Source organism: Carassius gibelio, chromosome B2 (assembly GCF_023724105.1).
Source record: "Carassius gibelio isolate Cgi1373 ecotype wild population from Czech Republic chromosome B2, carGib1.2-hapl.c, whole genome shotgun sequence".
NCBI lineage: Eukaryota > Metazoa > Chordata > Actinopteri > Cypriniformes > Cyprinidae > Carassius > Carassius gibelio.
This window is the reverse complement of record NC_068397.1, coordinates 27467970-27489266: the sequence shown is the minus strand read 5'-3', so window position 1 is coordinate 27489266 and position 21297 is coordinate 27467970. Positions and strand designations below refer to the sequence as shown.

At 37.3% G+C, this 21297-nt stretch overlaps 2 protein-coding genes and 3 non-coding genes across 8 annotated transcripts in view; 4 read left to right on the top strand and 1 right to left on the bottom strand.

Annotated features, from left to right (window-relative positions):
- Positions 1–12667, top strand: part of LOC127950546 (GRB10-interacting GYF protein 2) — a 32263-nt gene extending 19596 nt beyond the window's left edge. For all 4 annotated transcript variants that reach the window (XM_052547671.1, XM_052547670.1, XM_052547674.1 and 1 more), the window contains exons 14-29: positions 771–921; positions 2287–2453; positions 2561–2655; positions 3211–3309; positions 3465–3604; positions 4856–4953; positions 5067–5207; positions 5460–5618; positions 5796–6041; positions 6389–6517; positions 6668–6922; positions 7761–7951; positions 8078–8226; positions 10354–10559; positions 11322–11445; positions 11877–12667. In XM_052547671.1, the coding sequence (XP_052403631.1) occupies positions 771–921; positions 2287–2453; positions 2561–2655; positions 3211–3309; positions 3465–3604; positions 4856–4953; positions 5067–5207; positions 5460–5618; positions 5796–6041; positions 6389–6517; positions 6668–6922; positions 7761–7951; positions 8078–8226; positions 10354–10559; positions 11322–11445; positions 11877–11944 (2418 nt within the window). In that variant the 3' untranslated portion in view covers positions 11945–12667. The remainder of the gene's footprint in view (positions 1–770; positions 922–2286; positions 2454–2560; positions 2656–3210; positions 3310–3464; positions 3605–4855; positions 4954–5066; positions 5208–5459; positions 5619–5795; positions 6042–6388; positions 6518–6667; positions 6923–7760; positions 7952–8077; positions 8227–10353; positions 10560–11321; positions 11446–11876) is intronic.
- A 2371-nt stretch (positions 12668–15038) lies between these two features.
- LOC127950781 (protein SNORC-like) lies at positions 15039–19786 on the top strand. Its single transcript, XM_052548069.1, has 3 exons — positions 15039–15653; positions 18851–19021; positions 19155–19786. Exons 1-3 carry the CDS (start codon positions 15569–15571, stop codon positions 19262–19264), a joined length of 366 nt encoding a protein of 121 aa, XP_052404029.1. The 5' UTR covers positions 15039–15568; the 3' UTR covers positions 19265–19786.
- A 654-nt stretch (positions 19787–20440) lies between these two features.
- Positions 20441–20512, top strand: trnap-agg (transfer RNA proline (anticodon AGG)). Its single transcript has one exon. It is a non-coding gene; the product is annotated as a tRNA-Pro (tRNA).
- Positions 20513–20938: 426 nt separating this feature from the next.
- trnaw-cca (transfer RNA tryptophan (anticodon CCA)) lies at positions 20939–21010 on the bottom strand. Its single transcript has one exon. It is a non-coding gene; the product is annotated as a tRNA-Trp (tRNA).
- Positions 21011–21209: 199 nt separating this feature from the next.
- trnai-aau (transfer RNA isoleucine (anticodon AAU)) lies at positions 21210–21283 on the top strand. The gene has a single exon. It is a non-coding gene; the product is annotated as a tRNA-Ile (tRNA).
- The last annotated feature ends 14 nt before the right edge of the window (positions 21284–21297 follow it).

The window sequence follows — 21297 nt, the reverse complement described above, 5'->3', positions numbered from 1 at the left end:
AAGAACAGAGTGGTGTGACAGACACAATGATGAAGCTTGTAGTGGAGCTGACTCCACTATGTGACCGTCTCTCTCTCTCTCTCGCACACACACACACAATGTGGAAAACTCTCAATTTGAACATTCGATAGCAAATACTTTAACTAATAACAAAACATACTTACAGTAGCTGATTCAGAATCACCAGATTGTCGTAGCAATGTCAGAATGACCTCCTCTCCTTGGTTCACGAAATGGTTGTCCATAAAATGTGGTGGTGTTCTGTTGTAAGTAATCTTGAAAATTCCTAAATGCATCTCCTTTCAGAAGGCCAAATAAAGTGCTTTTGCTTTTGCCTAGATACACCCAGCATCTCCCTGACATGGCTGCTTCAACACTAACAGCGGTTAATGAAACCACGCCGCCTTTCTTTGCGTGAACATTTGGGCGGCATTATGCAAATACTTCCACATAGTGAGGGACGTGTTTGAATGAGCCATTTTAGGGGGACATGGTAGAGTCTAAATTTTGATAAAGAATATCTCTTTGGGTTTGAGACTTTAGTCTTTGCAACTTTACAGATCTTCTTCATGCATCAAGATCTTGTAACGCTCAAAAAACGGAAAGGAAAAATTGCATCATATAACCCCTTTAAATAAATAAAAAATGTTAATTGCACAGCAAAGCTATTATAAAGTGTATCAGCTGCTTTATAATGCTGCAGTGGAGAATGAATGTTTGAAAAGTAGACAAAGTTCACATCCTTTTTTTTTTTTTTTTTATTGTAACAGGAAGCAGAGAAAATGGTGGCATACCTGCAGGACGGTGGCGTAGACGATGAGCGTTTGGTAACTAAGATTGGTCACAAACCCACAGCTCTTCCCACTACCCATGAGGCTGCATTCAAATGGTTTTACAAAGATCCACAGGGAGAGATCCAAGGTAGGGAAATCAGGATCCAAACTAGGGTTATATATATCATCTACAATAATATTTTGATAGATGTTTTAATTAACTGTGATTTGACAGAGTATTTTGCAAAACACCAACAGAGTGCATGCGTACACGTTACGTGATGATGAAGTCTGGACTAGTGCATGTGCACCTTTAGGGTGCGTTCTTTTGACTGCATGATTCAAGAGCAAGACATGGGGCAGAAAATGTATATATTAATAACTCTTCATATAATTAAAGGATTAGTTAACTTTCAATTTAAAATTTTGTGATCAATGTAGTCACCCCCATGTCATCAAAGATGTTTGTCTTTCTTTATTCAGTCAAAAAGAAATAGTTTTTTGATGAAAACAGTCCAGGATTATTCTCCTCATAGTGGTTTTCAACAGCTACCAAATGGTTGAAGGTCAAAATTACAGTTTCCCTGCAGCTTCGAAGGGCTCTACACAATACTAGATGAGGAATAAGAGTCTTCTCCATAGAGACCGATCAGTAAGGAGCATTGGCGCTCACTTTGCTCCCTTACCAGAAATGTCACATTTCTGGAGCGCGAAACAAAACCACATGAGCCAACTCAAATATAATGACATGCGATAGAAGATTTGAAAATACAATTTTTTTTGTATATTTCAACAAACTCACATTGCTAGACAGGAATTAAACACATTTAATTAACATTTATGATTAATATTTGGCTGAACTTTTGTGAGAACATGTAACAGAATATGTTTTAAAGAGAATAAGAAATAATATAACATTTGATTGGTCTTCTCTGTTGTTTATTAATTAATGCAGTGACGTTCTGCTATGTTTTCCGTTGATGCTGTATGTAGTCATGTAACTGGAATTCGAGTGATTACTGTCCCAATGTGCAGTGAGTCAGTGAACTTACCAGTGACCAAATTCATGTACATAATCCACTGATTCACAAGCTAGGGAGCTATCTTTGAACGCATTAGGCTACAACAATGCACCGGCTACTTGCCTCATAAAATATGAAGAAATCTATAGAAAGATCGATATGTCTTATGCTAAAAAAAATCTCCATGATGTTTTTATTGAGGATGCCATTTCTAAAATGTTATAAGAATGAATTAAATTGTAAAGTGTTATTATAGGTTAAGCCTGAAACCGATCACAGCAGTAGACCTACATAATAAGATCTCAATCATTTGCAATGTGCAGACATGCGTGCAATTTTTTTTTTTTTTTTTTTTTTACTGTTGACATAAAAAAATTGGCTGCCTTTGATCTCTCGGTTGAAAACATGACATGTAATCGAATGAAAATGAAGTTTCACTCTGTGTGCAATCCTCATGTGTGGTGGATAAACGTGGCGATTTCTTTTCACAGGTCCGTTTAATAACCAGGAGATGTCCGAGTGGTTTCAGGCAGGCTATTTCACCATGACCTTGCAGGTGAAGCGAGGCTGTGACGAGATGTTCCAGCCTCTGGGAGAAATGATTAAGTTGTGGGGGCGAGTGCCCTTTACATCAGGCCCCGCACTAGCCCCCATACTGGTAATAAGACTCTCATGTGTCTCTGTGAAATGCCAGACCCAGGACGTCTTCCCCAGTTTTTCAGCATCCTAAAAGTTTTGATTTGTTTGTGATCTGTTTGTATATAGGGAGATGCAGATCAAGAGAGGATAAAAAGACAACAGGAGATCAATGCTCTAAATATGTATCAGCTACAGCAGCTGCAATATCAGTACTTACTCAGGTATGATGACAGAATGAACTGCAAAGAATGATCTATTCCAAATCTCCATTAGACTCTTCTGTCTTCCATTGTTCTGCCCTAAACTTGCACCATTTGTTGAACTAATGTTTTTTTCCAGTTAAGTAGATTGTGGTTACATTTAGTGTACTCGCCAAGGTGGCATTTATTCGATCAAAAATACAATAAAAACTGAAATATTGTGAAATGTTATTACATAAGTGCTAAATGCGTAAATGTAATTACATAACATTTCACATACATAAACATTTTAAACACCTGTTTTTAATTTCAATATGCTAATTTAGTGGTCAAAAAACTTCTTATTGCCAGTGTTAAAACAGTTGTCTTAATATTTTTGTTAAAAGCCTCATGCATTTTTATGATTCTTTGTTTAACAGACCTTTTAAGAAAACAGCATTTATATGGAATAGAAATCTTTTGTAACATTTATGAAAGTCTATATATCTTTTTATAAATGTAATGAATCCTTGCTGAATGTTAATTTCTTAAGAGGTGCAAATAGATGACTTGATTAAATTATCTTATTTAACCCAGGCAGCAGTATGCTCTGGCTCAGCAGAAAGTTTTAAGCTCTGCACCTCCTCCACAACAGCAGCAGCTCAATCTCCTCCTCCATCAGGCGCTCAAGATCAGGTGCGATTAAATGGCTTTTGTTTTCAGTCTTTGCCACATTCACAGAGGGATGTATTATATTAATACTTCAAAGGGTGGGTGGTGTTACATTGCATTGGTATTGCGGTTGAGCGTCTGTGACTCAATCTCACAGTTTGATTTGTGTGCCCCTGCAGAACCCCAGAGCCGCAACAGAGCCTTTTACCTCCTGTCACACGCACCATGTCAGTGCCAGACTCGGGATCTGTTTGGGAAATGCAGAACCCTTCCACTCAGGCATCCTGTTCTCCAAACATGCAGCCCACCACTCCCAGCAGTACGCCTGAACATTTAGAACTGGAAATGTACTTTTGCCTAGTTTAAGATGAGGGGTCTTTCACCCAAAATTGAAACTGTGATCATTTACTCACCCTCCATCTGTTCTAAACCTGTATGAGTTTCTTCTGTTGAGCACAAAAGCGGATATTTATTTTGGTAACCAAACAGCTCATCAACCATCAACTCTTTAGACATGCAGGTTTGGAACAAGTGGAGGATGAGTAAATGATGACAGGATTTTCATCTTTGGATGAACTATCCCTTTAAGAAATGAATTTTTAGAAATATTAAACCTTTCCACCTTTCATATGCTTGAACAGTTCATGCATCATCTGCCTCTCGCAGCAAACTTGTAGATGCTTTGAGTTCAGTGGTGGCAGGTGCTCACTTCATATGTAAAAGGTTTCGTTTTATCTAGAAATTCTGAGCAGTTGAGTAAAGAGTAGATCTGAATGGAAAAAGTGCTTTGGTCTTCCTGCAGTGCTTTTACTGTGTGTCAGGTGTGCTTGTTTTCGCCACTTGTTTAGTTTTGGATATGAGTCATGCTCGTCTCGTGGTATAACCTTGTTGCAAGTTATTTGACTCAGCTGAATAGATGCCGCTTAAGCAGTACAGAGATGTGAGATTTTTCAGAGCTGCTTTTGCTTTTAACTGGAACAGTGGATGGTGTTTTTCCCGTTATTTTTTTATTTAAAAATTTGTAATGTTCTTGACAGAATCTCATACCACATTAACTGCAGTTTTCACATACTGATAAATATAAAAATCTGTAGCTTAGATTACAGTTAGATGTGATGCATGTCAAGATCCAGTATATTGTGTTCTGTCATGAATTTTCATTCCATGTGGTGTTTGAGACGGCACAATATTGTAGATAAATCTGGTGTAACTTATTAAATAATGCATTATGGTAACATTTATGTTCTTTTGCCACTAAATTGTCAGCAACAGCTGTGGTTACTTTGGGTTAAGTCATTTTCTCAGACTTGTTTTCTATGATAACATCATGTCTGCTTGATGATTGTCTGCATAGATTTTCGGTCATCAAAAGGTTACAAAAATCATCTTTTTGTTATATTTTGAAGCATTGAAATCGCTCAGTTATTGTAAATGGTTGTAATAAGTATATCACAGTTTGCAAGTTTAAATAAATTTGGTCACACAGTCCTATTGAAGCGGCATGCAAAAGTTTTCTTGAGTATCAGAATTTGTGCCAGATGCCTACAATTCAATCTTGCTGTCTTTTTAGATTGGGAAGGGAGTAGCGTATGGGATCTGCCTCTAGACTCCATGCCTCAAGCGTCTTCCATTGAACAGATGCAGCTGGAGAAAGCCAAAGCCTTGAAGGTAAGGAATATTTGATATACGAGCACCTGAATTTAATGCCATTTTGTGACATTATTTGAAACATTTGTCTAAACTTTTCAAAAAAAAAATTCAATTTCTCTTCTGCTTTAAAGCTTGAGATGGAGAGACGGGAGGCAGAGCTTCGTGCCAAAAGGGAAGAGGAGGAGAGGAAACGACTGGAAGAGACATTGCGTGCTAGACAAGAGGAAGAGCGGAAACGTTTGGAGGAAGAAGAGCTAGCACGGCGAAAGCAGGTCAGGAGAGAAGAGAAAATATGCAGTTCACATTATTCCAGCTCAAATACAATGCATTACATTAGAGTATGTGGTACCATACAGAGGAATGAGAGTTTTTACTTTTACATCAAGTTTGTTGTGCACGCACTCATTGTGCACTTGTTGTCATTGAAACTGGTTTTAATGTACTTGTCAGATTAATGGTCAGAATTCTAAGTGAGCGGTTCTTTGATGCTCAGTGATATTAATGCAGCATTTGTGTCTCTGTAGGAGGAGGCTCTTCAGAGGCAGCGGGAGCAGGAGGCGGCACAGCGCCGGAAGAAAGAGGAGGAGGAAAGGTTAGCTCAGGAAGATGCACTCCGTCGGCTGGAGGAGAGGAGAAGAGAAGAGGAGGAGAGGAGACAAAGGGAAGAATTCCTCCGTAAACAGGTAAGACTTGCCTGCACGCAAACATTTGTTATCAAATGGATTTAAAGTCTTAATTGTTTGAGCCACATTCAAAGCCTTTCTAAAATGACTGCTGTTCTTAATGTGAGACTTCATCTATGCCTACTGTTTTTACTAGGACTAATGCATGGCAATTTATCTTTTTTTTTTTTTTTTCAGAAGGAAGAGGAGCGGAGGAAACAGGAAGAACTGGAAGCTCAGAGGCGGCGTGAGGAGGAGAAGAGGTTAGAAGAGGAGGCAGCGGCCGCGGCAGCAGCATTAGCAAGGCAACAGCAGGAGGAGCAGAAGAGGAGAGAGCAGGAGGCGCAGAGGCAGCAGGAGTTACAGAGGCAGCGGCAGCAGCAGCAGGAGGCGCTCCGTCGACTGCAGCAGCAGCAGCAACAACAGCAGCTCGCGCAGATGAAGGTGATGCAGCGGCAAATTAGACATTATCGTTATGTTAGTTAATTTACAGCATTTCTTTTTTTTGCAGTGCAATAGTATTATTGCAATTGTAATGTAATTATTGATTTACATTTTCTATAATTTAAATAGAAGTCTTTTCTGTAATTATTATAAATATAATGGCAGCCGTAATAATTAGAAGTTATCATTATTACTAATATATTGTGTAGTCGTTTTCAACAGAGTACAAATTTTTCTTTTTTTATGCTTTGTTTGATCAAAAACCTGATTATTTTACAAAAAGTGTATTTATGATTGTAACTTTGGTGCAGTTATTGTATTTTAGTTTTTCATGTTTATGTCCCCAGCTCCCTTCATCCTCTAAGTGGGGTCAGCAGTCGACCACAGCAACCACCCTCTCACAATCCCAAAATGCCCTGTCGCTCGCTGAAATCCAGAAACTGGAGGAGGAGAGAGAACGACAAACACGAGAAGAGGTATGCTGGGGATTCCTCTTCCTCATCTCACAGTTTCTCTCATAAATCACATGTTTTCGTTCCCATTTCGTAGAGAAATGAGAATCATTAGTGGATGACGTATCTCTTCTATAGTGCTTCTTGTCTGATCTTTGTTCTTCGCCCCTGCAGCAAAGACGACAGCAGCAGGAGCTCCAGCAGCAGCAACCTCAGACAAAGCTCCCAGGCTGGGGCAGTGTGGCCAAGCAGCCACCAGCTACCAAGTCTCTGCTGGAGATCCAGAGAGAGGAAGCGCAACAGATGAAACAGCGGAATGATCAGCAGCAGCAGCAGCAGCAACAACAACAACCGCAGCAGCAGCAGCAGCAGCAGCAGCAGCAGCAACACTCAACTGTTCCCCAGCAAAACCGCACACAGAACCGAGTGGTGAGTTACACACTTCCTTTGAAACAGCCTATAGTTACAGTGTCCTCAATAGTGTGTGTCAAAAGCATGTTTGGGGTTCCCACGGGTCCTTAGGAGGTCTTAATGTCAATTTAAGGTCCCGAGTTATAAATATCTTCAATGGTATAACAAATTGTAATTATTTTAGGAGGTTTTAATTTCTGTGCTGCCCTGTCATAGGAAGGACAGACCAAAATCATTGAATACAGTACAAAGTACTGTACTTATTCTAACACTTTAGAATAAGTTTCCATAGTTAATGTTAATGTATTAGCATGAACAATGAACAATACATTTACTACTGTATTTATTAATCTTTGTTAATGTTAATGAAAATACGGTTATTCATTGTTCATGCTTTTACAAAGTTTATTAACTAATGTTAACAAGCACAACTTTTTATTTGAATAATGCACTATTAACATTCAGATTAATAAATTCTGTAGAAGGATTGTACTTGCTTCGTACATGTCAACTAGTAGTTAACTAACATTAACTAATGGAACCTTATTCTAAAGTATTACGCAATAATAATTGTATTGCTTTTCTTTAAACACATTATCATATCAGCAAAATCCAATATCGACTGACCTCTAATTTGTAAATGTTTATATTTTAGGGTAATTTTAATACATATGCATACTGAATAAAACGTCTTGAATAATTAAACTTGCAGTTGAACGTGTGCGTCGGTCTAATTATTTATGCAAACCTTAAAGTTCTCAATCTTAAGTTTGATTTTAAAACCCTGAGAACAATCTGACCTGAGTGCATTAGTCAGAGTACAATGCACTGCATGACCTCTCTGTCTCTCTCATAGGCCCTCAATACATCATCAGTGTGGGGTTCTGTTAATAACTCCAGCTCGAACTGGATGATGGACAGCAGTGTCTGGGGTGATACACAGAACTCTAATATTGGCTTCTGGGATGAAGCAGTAAAGGAGGCCACCCCACCTCAGGCCACACGCAAGAGCCACAATCAGAAAAACAAGGGCAATGCTAACCTCAGGTAAACTATGTCATATATAAGCGTATTGCTCTAAACAGTGCAATAAAACCTCAGACTTTGGGTCAATGTGTGGAACCAGTTGTTGTGCCATTTCCATGCTGAAGTATTAAAATATGTCTTGTGCAGTAATAGCAGCAGTGGTAAAGCCAGTAAAAAGGTGGAAGAGGAAGAGAAACTACTAAAACTGTTCCAGGGAGCCAATAAGAACCAAGACGGCTTTATGCAGTGGTGTGAACAGACTCTACACACTCTCAACACGGCTAATAACCTGGACGGTGAGTCTCTGACACACGCTCGGTTCTCACCCTCAATCTTGCTTATTGGCATGTTTCAGTGTATATGCAAACGATGCCCAGATAATTCTTCCCACAAACCACTTCCCTCTCTTCACTTTTTTTTTTCTTGAGTATTTTAATGTGACGTTAAATAGGTCTTATCTCATAAAACACCTAGTTGAAGTCTTTTGTGAAAAACACCATCATATGTTTAGTGTTCAGACATTTGAGCTGAATTTTGGGTAAATTGCAGCTACAAATATCACACACTGGGTTCCCACGTGTCTTGATAGTATTTGAATATCAGAAACATGGCTTCAATGCCTGGAAAGTACTTGAAAATAAATATAGATCCTTGAAAGTGCTTAAAATAAATTGTTTAAAAAAAAGTTAATGTGCTAAATGTGCTGTCGAAGGCAAATTGAAACGGCGCCAATGATTGGGGTGGAGATTGGGCGGCGTGAGAAAAAATCTTAGCATGCGAGTTGATGCACACGTAGGAAATTTCGTTAAGTAGAATGATGCTATTTCAAAAATGTTCCTATATATGCTGACAAAGGCAGAACGAAACCGCACTAATGACTGGGGTGGAGATCGGGTAGCACAAGAAAAATCTAAGCATGCGATCTGATTCGCACATTGCACAGCCATGCATGAGCCATGGAGAAGCAGTGCATTTACGGCTGAAAACTGCTGCGTGCAACTTTGAAAATTATTTTTTTTAGAAGCAATCAAGCATATTTGTGTTTGCGCGGAGGGGTGCTTCTAAGGTTTCTATCGTACTCCAAAAATGTTTTTGCAGCGGTGAGTAATTTATCACAGACATATTTATCAGAATCCACTCACTGCTCAAAACGCCGTTTTATTCAGTGTTGAGTTCTGCACTAGATTACAATGGAACTTTGTGAGATTGTGATAAACGAAGGAGAGTAATAGCTTTTAATGATTAGAGTTTGTAAACGGTATTGATTTAATACAACAGTTCATTAAACAAAATTACTTGCATTGTCTGAGCACCATTGCCTGATTTTACTCTGTCAAAAGTAGTTTCAAACAAAGTAGCTGCTGAGCCACTGCACATCTCCATTCAAACACAGTGTGGTTTCATTTGTATGAATGGGCATTTTGAAACAAATCTGATTCAATTTCCCATTCATAAAGACAGTCACTTGCTTCCTTCCGGAATGAATCAACTGTTCGAAGGAAACAATTGAATAAATTATTCATTGATAAAATCACTGACTTTCTGCCACCTACTGGCAGTTTTACTTTATTTTTAAAGTATATTATTTAAATCATCAAATATATCTATATTCAAAATGTTATCTTTAAAACCTCAACATTAAGTTAAGAATTTAATTGTACTCATGTGACCGCTGAGCCTCATTAAACAATCTGAAAATATACTTACAAGCCACTTTTGTGTTCTGTCACCTCTATAGTATGATTTCATTTGATTGGTACTTATTCTTATTCTAATTGTTTTTATTCTGTTTTAATTAACATTTTTAAAGAAGCTTATAAATATAATTTTTTGAATTTGACAAGATGACATACTTTTAATAAAGTTAGAAAAATGCCATTACAAAGGTAAAACTACATTCCCTGTAAATTACTTTGAGTCAAATATCATCTCGTAATGGGAAGGTTAATATTTGATCAGAATTTTGTATTATTGATTAGAATGTGCTCCTAAATGTATACTTTTTTTTTTTAAATTAAGAGATTATATAAAAAAAAAGACAATTTACAAATGTAAATAATTACAAGAATTGCACCAAAAACCATTTTGATCCAAGTATATACATTTTATCAATATTAGAGGAATTCAGAATTCCTTTTAATGACTGCTTGAAACGGTCTAAATATATGAAACCTACACATTCAAAACCTCATTACTCTGTAATGTTTTATGTAAATGTTAAGTGTAAGTGAAATGTTGAGCACTGTATGAGGTCTTTCATGACGCTACATATGCTGGGGTGTGAATTTGTTCGGTGCTTGATATAAAATAAATGGTCGTTAAAAAAAGTCCTTGAATTTGGTGAACCCTGCATACATAACCTCTTGAAAAAAGTGTGATTTAAAAGGTTTCTGAAAGTCATCAATCTTTTCCTTTTCCCACAGTCCCCACCTTTGCGGCGTTCCTGAAGGAAGTGGACTCACCGTACGAGGTGCACGACTATGTGAGAGCCTACTTGGGTGACACTCCACAGGCCAAGGACTTCGCTAAGCAGTTCCTGGAGCGCCGTGCCAAACAGAACGCTAACCAGCAAAAACCTCAGCAGGGCCAGCAGCAAAAACCTCAGCAGGGCCTGCAGCAAAAGCAGCAGGTGCGTTTGTGTGCCTGTGCGCAGTGTTCATTTTTTTAATGAAAAATATGCTGAAAAATGTTTGTTGACAATTTTTTTTCTCATGACTAAAATGAGATGAAGACTGAAACCGCTGGGAACCCCTGATGTAGCCTATTGTAGTAATGTTGTCTCTGGTATTCTGGTCTGTGAGCGTATGTGTGTTCAGGGGACGTTCGCTTTCAGTGCTATCAGGCTAAAGATAGCATTTTCAAAGATCCCCTACTGCACCTCAAATAGAGAAACTTCATTGTAATTGAAATTACTATTAGGAACTTCACTGTTATAATATTTTTTTTTTTTTTTTTTTTTTTTGCAGTTTTCATAATGTAGATGCATCATAGTGCATATCTTAGTCTTTGATATTCATTTTTATATTAAATAGCCTATTATCAGTAACACTAGATGAGGTCAAATAAACATGTATGAGTCCATATTCTATTGATTTGAGCTTATTGGTAAAAGTGCAATACCTGAAAGGTAAAAATAAATTTCTAAAATTATTTTGATCCGTTTAAACATTATACAGCATGAAGAAAATTGTATTAACTAAAATGCTCAGACATTTAGTCTTCTAAAACTTGACTAAATAAAAACAGTACAAGGTTGATTATAATAAGAAAATATATATATATATTTTTTTTTACACAGGGCTAAGACTAAATTTAAAAATAGCTGACAGAATGAACTTCTAGTGGGTCTGTATCAGTGTCTCTTGCACTAAGCTCCCTGTGTTTGTCTCAGGACTCCTTGTGGGAAATGAGCAAAGTGTCACAGTCAGTCCTGCAGCAGCAGCGGTTTGAGACCGTCACCTCGGGCAAGAAGAAGAAGAAACAGAAGATGGTACGCGCCGACCCGAGCCTTCTAGGTAAATGATGGGAACATTGTGATACGATCTGTGTAGAAGTTACTTACAGTGGTTTAATTTCTTATGAAGGGAACTTCCGGAGAAGATTACCACAAGTTATTGAGGCACAGATGAGTTAATCATGATGACTGCCTAAACAGTCATTCAGTTTCAGTAGATGTGAATAAAAACTGTTACTTGGTGGTTATATTAAGTGGGTAATTGGTGACATTGACTGGAGTGTGCATATAATAATATATATTATGAAGGTGCATTGACTTTTTTGACAGTAAAATTATTAATTATTAAAATTCTAATTTTTAACAAACTTAATTTAAAACGTTATTGCTCAGGGTTCCTACCTGTATAATTAGGGCCTTTCGCACTGCGGGAACATTTTCATAGTAGCAGAGCTCTGATTTCCACTGATTATAGTCCCAATGTCTCTGCAGGTTTTTCTGTCAATGCCTCATCTGAGAGACTCAACATGGGCGAGATTGAGACTGTGGAAGACATTTGAGGCCTGCTGATCAGCAAGCTCCCCCTACTGACCGTTACCATTCTGAACAGCATCCCTTGTGTTCTCCTCAACCCTTATCCTCTCTCGTTTTTTTTTTTTTTTTTTTTTATCCTCAATTCTTTGATTTGGAGTAGATTCGGGGCAGCAAGTTTTTTTGTCCTCCCTAATCCAGAGGAAACCACAGTTGCAATAACAGCACTGCCCCACGGCCACGAAAAGAACCAAAAACACCGCGACCTGAGAAAAGGAATAGAGGCTTGCTTCTGCAGGAGAGAGGAGTCAACCAGTTTCCCAGTGTCCCTCCACCGAGATGGATCGTGCTCCTCTCCTGACTGGTGTTTCTTTAAGTGTGAATAAAAGGAGTGCAGAGGAAAAAAATTATGCATTATCCCCATTACAACTTCCTTTTTTAATTTATTCGTTCCTCCCCTCATTCTTTTAGTGTTTTCCCATTTCTTCCCTTCTCTCATGCTTTGCTGCCCCTATGTTGATGGACGCAGATAACAACGTAGGACTCGAGGAAATGTGATCAACAGTGTCCTGTTTTAAGGACATTTTTGAAAGTCCCAGACAGTTATCCATTTCTTTGTAAAATATTAGGCTGTTTAAAGAATAAACTTTCAATTCTGCATCTGTATTATAATATATAGAAATGATGAACCAGTGGAGTCATATTTTTTTTTTATTGCAGTTTTGATGAATAAATCAGTCTCTTGTGTGGGCTGTTCTGCATGCTTTTGCTCGTAATTCACAAGGCAGGGTTGTGCAAATGCAGTTTTCCTTGGTTATGGAAAACTTGGAAATTTCAGGAAGTTTTTCAATGGGAAATACCTATAATATACTTGTTTCTAGGTACATTCGACTAAAGTATTTAGTTGGTTTTCAGTACCTCTTTATGCAATTGAATTTCAATAGTTATGATTGACTAAATATGTTGAAATTTATAGCTGCCGTCTGTATATTTAACCTGTTACTTGGGTTGAGTTTCTTGTTTATTTCCTAAAATCAACAGTTTGTTTTTAGTTCCTCTGTGGTTTAGTCTGAAGTCAAAATTAGACCTACTTCTGCAACGTGTTCCTAATAACCACAGAAAATATTTGAGTGCTTCAGTATTTAAAAACAAGCGCACTCTTTAATCAACTACAGTTGAAGTGCATTGCACTAGGGTAAACATTAATATGCAAATGATTTTAAAGTGTAGCTACAAGACACGAAATGGTTTGTTTTTAATATCATACTTGTGTCACATACACTTCAAATTAGTAAGCAGCAAACTGTAGCAGTTTGTTCCTGTCTGATGTTTATGGAGGGGGCTCAGCATCTAAGACTAATATTGATATGTACTATATACTCTGTTCTATATACTCTGTTATATAAACTGAACATATGAACATTTTTAAATGATTTTATGAATTAGTACAAATTTGCCACCAATTTGCCAAATTGTAAATGCTGTGAGATTGAGTTGTTTTATTTTATATACAGTATTGTTCAAAATAATAGCAGTACAATGTGACTAACCAGAATAATCAAGGTTTTTAGTATATTTTTTATTGCTACGTGGCAAACAAGTTACCAGTAGGTTCAGTAGATTGTCAGAAAACAAACAAGACCCAGCATTCATGATATGCACGCTCTTAAGGCTGTGCAATTGGGCAATTAGTTGAAAGGGGTGTGTTCAAAAAAATAGCAGTGTCTACCTTTGACTGTACAAACTCAAAACTGTTTTGTACAAACATTTTTTTTTTCTGGGATTTAGCAATCCTGTGAATCACTAAACTAATATTTAGTTGTATGACCACAGTTTTTTAAAACTGCTTGACATCTGTGTGGCATGGAGTCAACCAACTTGTGGCACCTCTCAGCTGTTATTCCACTCCATGATTCTTTAACAACATTCCACAATTCATTCACATTTCTTGGTTTTGCTTCAGAAACAGCATTTTTGATATCACCCCACAAGTTCTCAATTGGATTAAGGTCTGGAGATTGGGCTGGCCACTCCATAACATTAATTTTGTTGGTTTGGAACCAAGACTTTGCCCGTTTACTAGTGTGTTTTGGGTCATTGTCTTGTTGAAACAACCATTTCAAGGGCATGTCCTCTTCAGCATAGGGCAACATGACCTCTTCAAGTATTTTAACATATGCAAACTGATCCATGATCCCTGGTATGCGATAAATAGGCCCAACACCATAGTAGGAGAAACATGCCCATATCATGATGCTTGCACCTCCATACTTCACTGTCTTCACTGTGTACTGTGGCTTGAATTCAGAGTTTGGGGGTCGTCTCACAAACTGCCTGTGGCCCTTGGACCCAAAAAGAACAATTTTACTCTCATCAGTCCACAAAATGTTCCTCCATTTCTCTTTAGGCCAGTTGATGTGTTCTTTGGCAAATTGTAACCTCTTCTGCACATGCCTTTTTTTAACAGGGACTTTGCGGGGGATTCTTGAAAATAGATTAGCTTCACACAGACGTCTTCTAACTGTCACAGTACTTACAGGTAACTCCAGACTGTCTTTGATCATCCTGGAGGTGATCATTGGCTGAGCCTTTGCCATTCTGGTTATTCTTCTATCCATTTTGATGGTTGTCTTCCGTTTTCTTCCACGTCTCTCTGGTTTTGCTCTCCATTTTAAGGCATTGGAGATCATTTTAGCTGAACAGCCTATCATTTTTTGCACCTCTTTATAGGTTTTCCCCTCTCTAATCAACTTTTTAATCAAAGTACGCTGTTCTTCTGAACAATGTCTTGAACGACCCATTTTCCTCAGCTTTCAAATGCATGTTCAACAAGTGTTGGCTTCATCCTTAAATAGGGGCCACCTGATTCACACCTGTTTCTTCACAAAATTGATGACCTCAGTGATTGAATGCCACACTGCTATTTTTTTGAACACACCCCTTTCAACTAATTCAACTAATTGCCCAATTGCACAGCCTTAAGAGCGTGCATATCATGAATGCTGGGTCTCATTTGTTTTCTGAGAATCTACTGAACCTACTGGTAACTTGTTTGCCACGTAGCAATAAAAAAATATACGAAAAACCTTGATTATTCTGGTTAGTCACATTGTACTGCTATTATTTTGAACAATACTGTATATATATATATTTATTTTGCTGTTATGTTGCATCAACATACAGGACTGGAACTATCTACTTTTTAATAATTGATCATGACAAATATAGCAATGCCCAGGATGCTAAGCTTGCATATCCAATCAACTTTTTTGGGGCCAGTTTTCCATTATATTTCTCATAATCATAAAGCATGGAAAAATAATCAAACTGAATCACTTTAATGACATTTCACATAGTTTAATTACATTTGTTGTAATAAAATTGGATTGTCTTGTGCATGACCCACCTCTATGATTACGAAATCAAACAGAAAAGCAGCCCGGGCTGCTGATGGACATGAAGGCATGGTGCTGCAGGAGTGGAAAGACTCCCTTATCCGCGTGAGAAGAGGGTGGGCAGTTACTAGAAGAGTTGACAAAAGTCTGCACTGTCCAGACACCTAACCCCAGCTACCCCTGCCTCTCGCTCGGACTCACACTTGCTCTCTGTGCTCCTTCATTACCGTAGCAGTCTATAGAGTCTGGCCAGGAACCATGGGCGTCTGCAGCAATTCCAGCGGTTTATCTCAGCTCGTCTTCATTGGTGCTCTGGCTATCTGCATGGCTTTTGTGCAGTCAGGTAACATCACCTCCTTTCCATCGAATCAGTGATGGACTTCTCATAGTTGTGTTAAGTTCTTAGAAAAGATTTATTGGGTTCTGATCTGTTGGCCGCTACAGGTGAGAAATTGAGTCAAGTCAGTTTTACTGAAAATTTTGTTGCTCATTTTGATGCAAGAGGTGTAGGATCAGTTTGTGAATTGTGGGCCATAAAGAAGAATGTACAGAAAAATCTAGTTTGGAAATGCCAAATTATGCACCAGTCATTTTTAACTTGGTGACAGTTATGATTTTGCAAGGCTCCTTTCTGTGCCATGAATAGTCATTCCTGAGAATAAAAGTAGGACATTCAAAGTTGAATAGCAATAACATTATTTAATAGTAATTCTGTTGCATGATAGCTGGTTTGGGCTTCAAAATCTAAATATGCCATATATATATATATGTGTATGTGTGTGCTCTTGTTTTTGTGACCTATCGGGACACAACTGTATAATGACATGGGTATGACACAGGTATTACAAGGAGAGGGTGACTTATGAGGACATAACCCATGTCCCCATTTTTCAAAATGCTTATAAATCGTACAGAATTTTTTTTTAATTAAAAAATGCACAAAGTTTCCTGTGAGGGTTAGGGTTGGTGTAGGGCCATAGAATATACAGTTTGTACAGTATAAAAACCATTACGCCTATGGGATGTCCCCACTTTTCACAAAAACAAACATGTATGTGTGTGTGTGTGCGTGTTTGCATCCTGTTTAAAAACTATAGTTGCAAAACGTTTTCCATTTATGACCATCATTTGTTAGTGCTGAATAAAATAATTACAAAAAATATATTCAAATGCACAAACCTGCTCTTTAAAGTGGAAGAAAATGTCACTTTACGGCAATCTCAGACTTTCCAGCCAGAATATATGCTGTAATACTGCACTTTTACATATTTAAGGATTAAAGGAAGAGGTAATGGCACAGTTGCTTGATATTTCTTATGTGAATGCATGGTTTCAAAAATCCGTATCACCATGATGTCACAGTCTGTTCTGATAAATTGCCAGTATTTCACTACACTCACTAAAAATTACGTTTCTTTACTGGCATCAGTGGTTCAACGAAGAACCTTAAACATCCATGGAACCTTTCCATTCAACAGAAGGTTCTTTATGGTGATTAAATGTTGTTTAAATTTTTATAATTAATTTAATTCTTAATAATAAAAAAGTGGTTCTTTTAATAGCCATTTATACTGGAAGGTTTTATGGAAAACACCCTTTTCGAAACCTTTATTTTTAGTGTACGTTGAAGAACATCTTTTTTTAACTTGAAAATAATAGACTTTTTTTTTTTTTGCATTGTAATAATGAATTAAGATTTTCCTTTTACATGATAATTCCTGACTATGAATTTTTGAGTTTATTTAGTGTAAAGATTCCTGGCGGGCCTGAGGTGAGGTGAGATGAGGACATGGACATGGTGGCAGAGGATTGTCTCATTCGCATGCACCTGTCTGCATGTTGTCAGCTCACAGTTGTGCATTAGAATACAAGAAATTAGACTGCATTCTTAGCCTTGTCCTCTTGTCAAATATTTAAGCAGTACTTAATAAATATTTAAGCAGGCCAAGAAGTGACAAACACAAAAAAGGTGTATTTTTTCAAATCAACCGGTTAGCACGCTGACGCCTAGGTGCGTGCTTTTCCACAGACTGGCTTCATAAACAAGCTTGTTTGACTTGTTTTGACTGTGTTTAGGCCGTTGGTTCCTCTGCCTCAAGCTGGCCTCTCTGACCACACAAGTGCCCTTTTGTACCGTGAAGTGAAGGGCTCATTGATGTATCGCTGGCCCTGCGCAGTACCTACAGCCTGCTTCGAGTCTCGCTGAGCAAACAGACTATTATCAAAAATACTCATGGGTTGGCCATCCTCGACTTGCTGACTACAAATATGAACAATTTTATTTTAAGATTTAGGGTGGAATAAGAGTATTTTAGTGTTTAGTTGCATGGAAAGGTGGTGTATGGGGCTACTTTATGTAAATACTTATTTGTGAGTTTAGTTTTAGTTAGTTTTCGACTCATGCTGTTGGGTTGTTCCAGCAGGGTCAGGTAGGTATCCCACTGTTTGTCCATGTTTTACTCTGTCTGTCTTTGTCCCTTCATTGTGGGGTCAGAACCTTTGTCCATAAGGTGCCCTCTGGGAAATTTGGGCAAGCTGTAACATAGGAAATCAGCTTTGGGCTCGGTGAGTATGATGTAGGTGAGAAAAGTCGCATGGCTGTTCCATGCCTGCGGGAGATGTGGAATGTCAGTGAGAGATGTGAGAAGAAGAAGAGGGGTGCAGGATGGGATAGCTGTAGTGCTAATCCTCCATAAAGACGCTCATTGAGTCATTTATAACGTCACTAACATTTGACACTTTCTAGTGCTTAACATTCAGGTAAAGAAAAAACATTCAACTTTTGCAGCCCACTTTAAAAAATACATTTTTTTTTAACATTTTGAATGCAAAGGTGTTAAGCAACTATTTTTGGTATATTTTAAGAACTTTTTTCTTCTTATGATATCTATGGCCGGTTGCATAGGATATCTCGCTGGTCTCAAAATGTATATAGGTTACATAAAAAACATAGATTGACTGTAGATTGATGTATTTATGTGTGTATTTATTTAGTAAGTATTCTAACTTGTAGCTCTCATTTTGTTATATTAATATATCATATTAGATTGTTTTTATGTAGAGACTTCCATGTTGCTAATATTTAATTGTTTAAATATATCATCAGTTTTTTTTTTACTCAAACATTTTTAATTGCAGCTTTTAAATGACTAAATGTAAATGTATTAAGTAATTCTAATATGTAATCATAAGTCCAGTTTGTCTTATTTCCTATTCTATTATTTAGTTAACTATATCATCCTAGGTTATTTATTTATTTTGTATTTATGTCATTCCAGGTTATTTTTATTGATTGATTTATTCAGTACTCTTACTGTGTAGCTGTTGTTAGGTTTAAATACATAGGTTTATTTAGTATTACTAAGCTATTAGTGATTTAATTATATTGTCCTAGAATCTTTTCTTTTTTTTAAAGATATATCAACTTACGTGTGTGTGTGTGTGTGTGTGTGTGTGTGTGTGTGATTGTGTGTGTGAATATCTTTTGTTTCATCATCTCTCACATCTCTGACTAAACCTATTTTTTTAATCTTCCATCAGAATCAGTTGCTGATTCCTCCCCTACACTGCAGAATGATAACCAGGACACACTATCTGGCGCTGGAGGCTTCGATGTGACAACAAAAGTCCCTTTACAAGACACCGCAGATAATGGCTACACCTTTGATTATGAGGATGGTACCCCCTCAATAACTCTGGATGTGGAAGAAGGTAAAGTTATACCACTGAAAAGTACATAGCAGCTTACAAAAGAGTTCTATGTCATAATATGAGGTCTATCACAAAAAGAACTTGGTTTCATTCAAAGTTGATCTTCTGGTGTGTGTGATATTTCTGTTTTCAGTTGTGCTGGGGCCTGGTGCCATCACAGCTATCGTCATCGCCGTGTTCCTTGGAGCCTCTGTTCTTCTCGCTCTCATTGTGATCACACTCAGAAAGTTCACTGCCTCTTAAGAAGGGACATTGATGTTTGCATTTCCTCTACTTCCCAGTCCCATCTCTTCTTTTTACTGTATTTTCAAGTGTCTCATTGGTGGCAGGTCCTTCGTGAAATGGATGCTCTTCACTGAGTTTTGTAATTTCTTTCTCCTCTCAAACTCAAGGCAGAGAAAACCAGGCTAAGGCTGAACCAAAGGGTAACTGCAATCAAGGGAAATTTTGGTTACATTTGTTTGGTGACCGTATGTTCATTTTTGATATCCTCTTGTAATAAGGTTTAGAATTAAATATTTAAAGAAGGTAGAATTATTATATTAAAGTCACATTTTAAGATAAAGTTAAAACCGTCCATGTGCAACTAGTTTCATTTTATTTCATGATGTATACTAAATTCCAGTATTCTTGTCATTCTATCTGATTTGTGTAAATGCAATCAATCAAAAAAAGAAATCAGAATGTTTTAATTTAACTTATACATAAACTGATGAATTTGTTTGTCACCTTGAGATTGGTCACTGAACCGATAAAAAGACCACGTTTAATCCTCTTCCAAGAGTGGTTTCTTTCATTTAATTATATATATATATATATATAAATAATGTTTTCCCTTTAATTATTTATGATGTTGTTGCGTATTTCTATATTCTATTTATGTTTTTTTTAAGAAGACATAACGTAACAAAATGAGCTGCCACAAGCATGTAATTAGGTCTGGGTTGTACTTTCATGAGCCATAAATTGGAAAAACGTTACATAAGATTATGCTAAATTCATGAAATATGTTATTATTATTGTTTTATATGGTACAAGATTATCAATGTGAAATCAATATTATCAACAAGTTAAGCTGCTTGTAAACAAGGCTACTTGTAAAGAAAATGTTATTTAGTCTATGTATTTTCAATTGTATTGAATTTTTATTTTTGTACTGGCGTGGTTAAACCGTGTCCTACAACCAGGTATGTTAACGTAACGTTTTTGACATCGTCTGATCTGAATTTTCCACAAATTTGTGGAAAGCTAAAACAAACGGTAACATATTGTAATTTGTATAGATCTTGCATAGATCTGTGTATTTAAGTAGCCAATGAACACTGATTAAAACCAACCATACTTGTGCTCTATCGTTAAAGACTGTGTGTAGAACTTCTGTTAAGGACTTAGAATGATATTAAACTCTTTGAGCACGTCGGCTCGTTGGTCTAGGGGTATGATTCTCGCTTAGGGTGCGAGAGGTCCCGGGTTCAAATCCCGGACGAGCCCTACTTTTGTTTTCACATTTCCCAATATATGCACTAGTGAAGTGTGGACTGTTCCTCCGAGTTTTTCTAAAAAAAAAGAATATATAAAAACGAGAGTTAATAAAGTTGAAGGTTCATTAGCGATTATTTTAGAGCTTAGCATCAACAGCCGTACTTACAGTGCCTCTTATGTACTTACAGCGCCTCTCTGTGGTTAAAAACGCAAATTATATCCAGTAGTTGACAAATAACTATTACTTCCTCAAAAGTTAAGTATATTGACAAATAATGATAATAATGTTTGTTATTTAGTCGTTACTGGATTAAAAAAGAAATTTTAATTTGTTTTCCAAGTCTTATGATGAGTGTTGAACCCCTGATCTAATTATTTGCTGTAGTAAGAATCTGCCAAAACATTAGCTATTTAAATATAAACCCAAAAGTCTATTGACCCCGACGTGATTTGAACACGCAACCTTCTGATCTGGAGTCAGACGCGCTACCGTTGCGCCACGAGGTCAGCTGCCCAAGCTGCTTCATTACTGGTCTTTGTCTATTCATGCAGGCCAGTATGCATATTTTATGCTTTTGATTTTGGATATAAATAATATAACAAAAATATGTGGGAGTTTATTTTCGTACCATTCATACATGCTACCTAGGGCGACTAAATTTTATGGTCAAAAAAATTTATTTAAGTACCACGCAAAAGTGTTGGTGGCCGGTTAGCTCAGTTGGTTAGAGCGTGGTGCTAATAACGCCAAGGTCGCGGGTTCGATCCCCGTACGGGCCAAAGACATTTTTAAC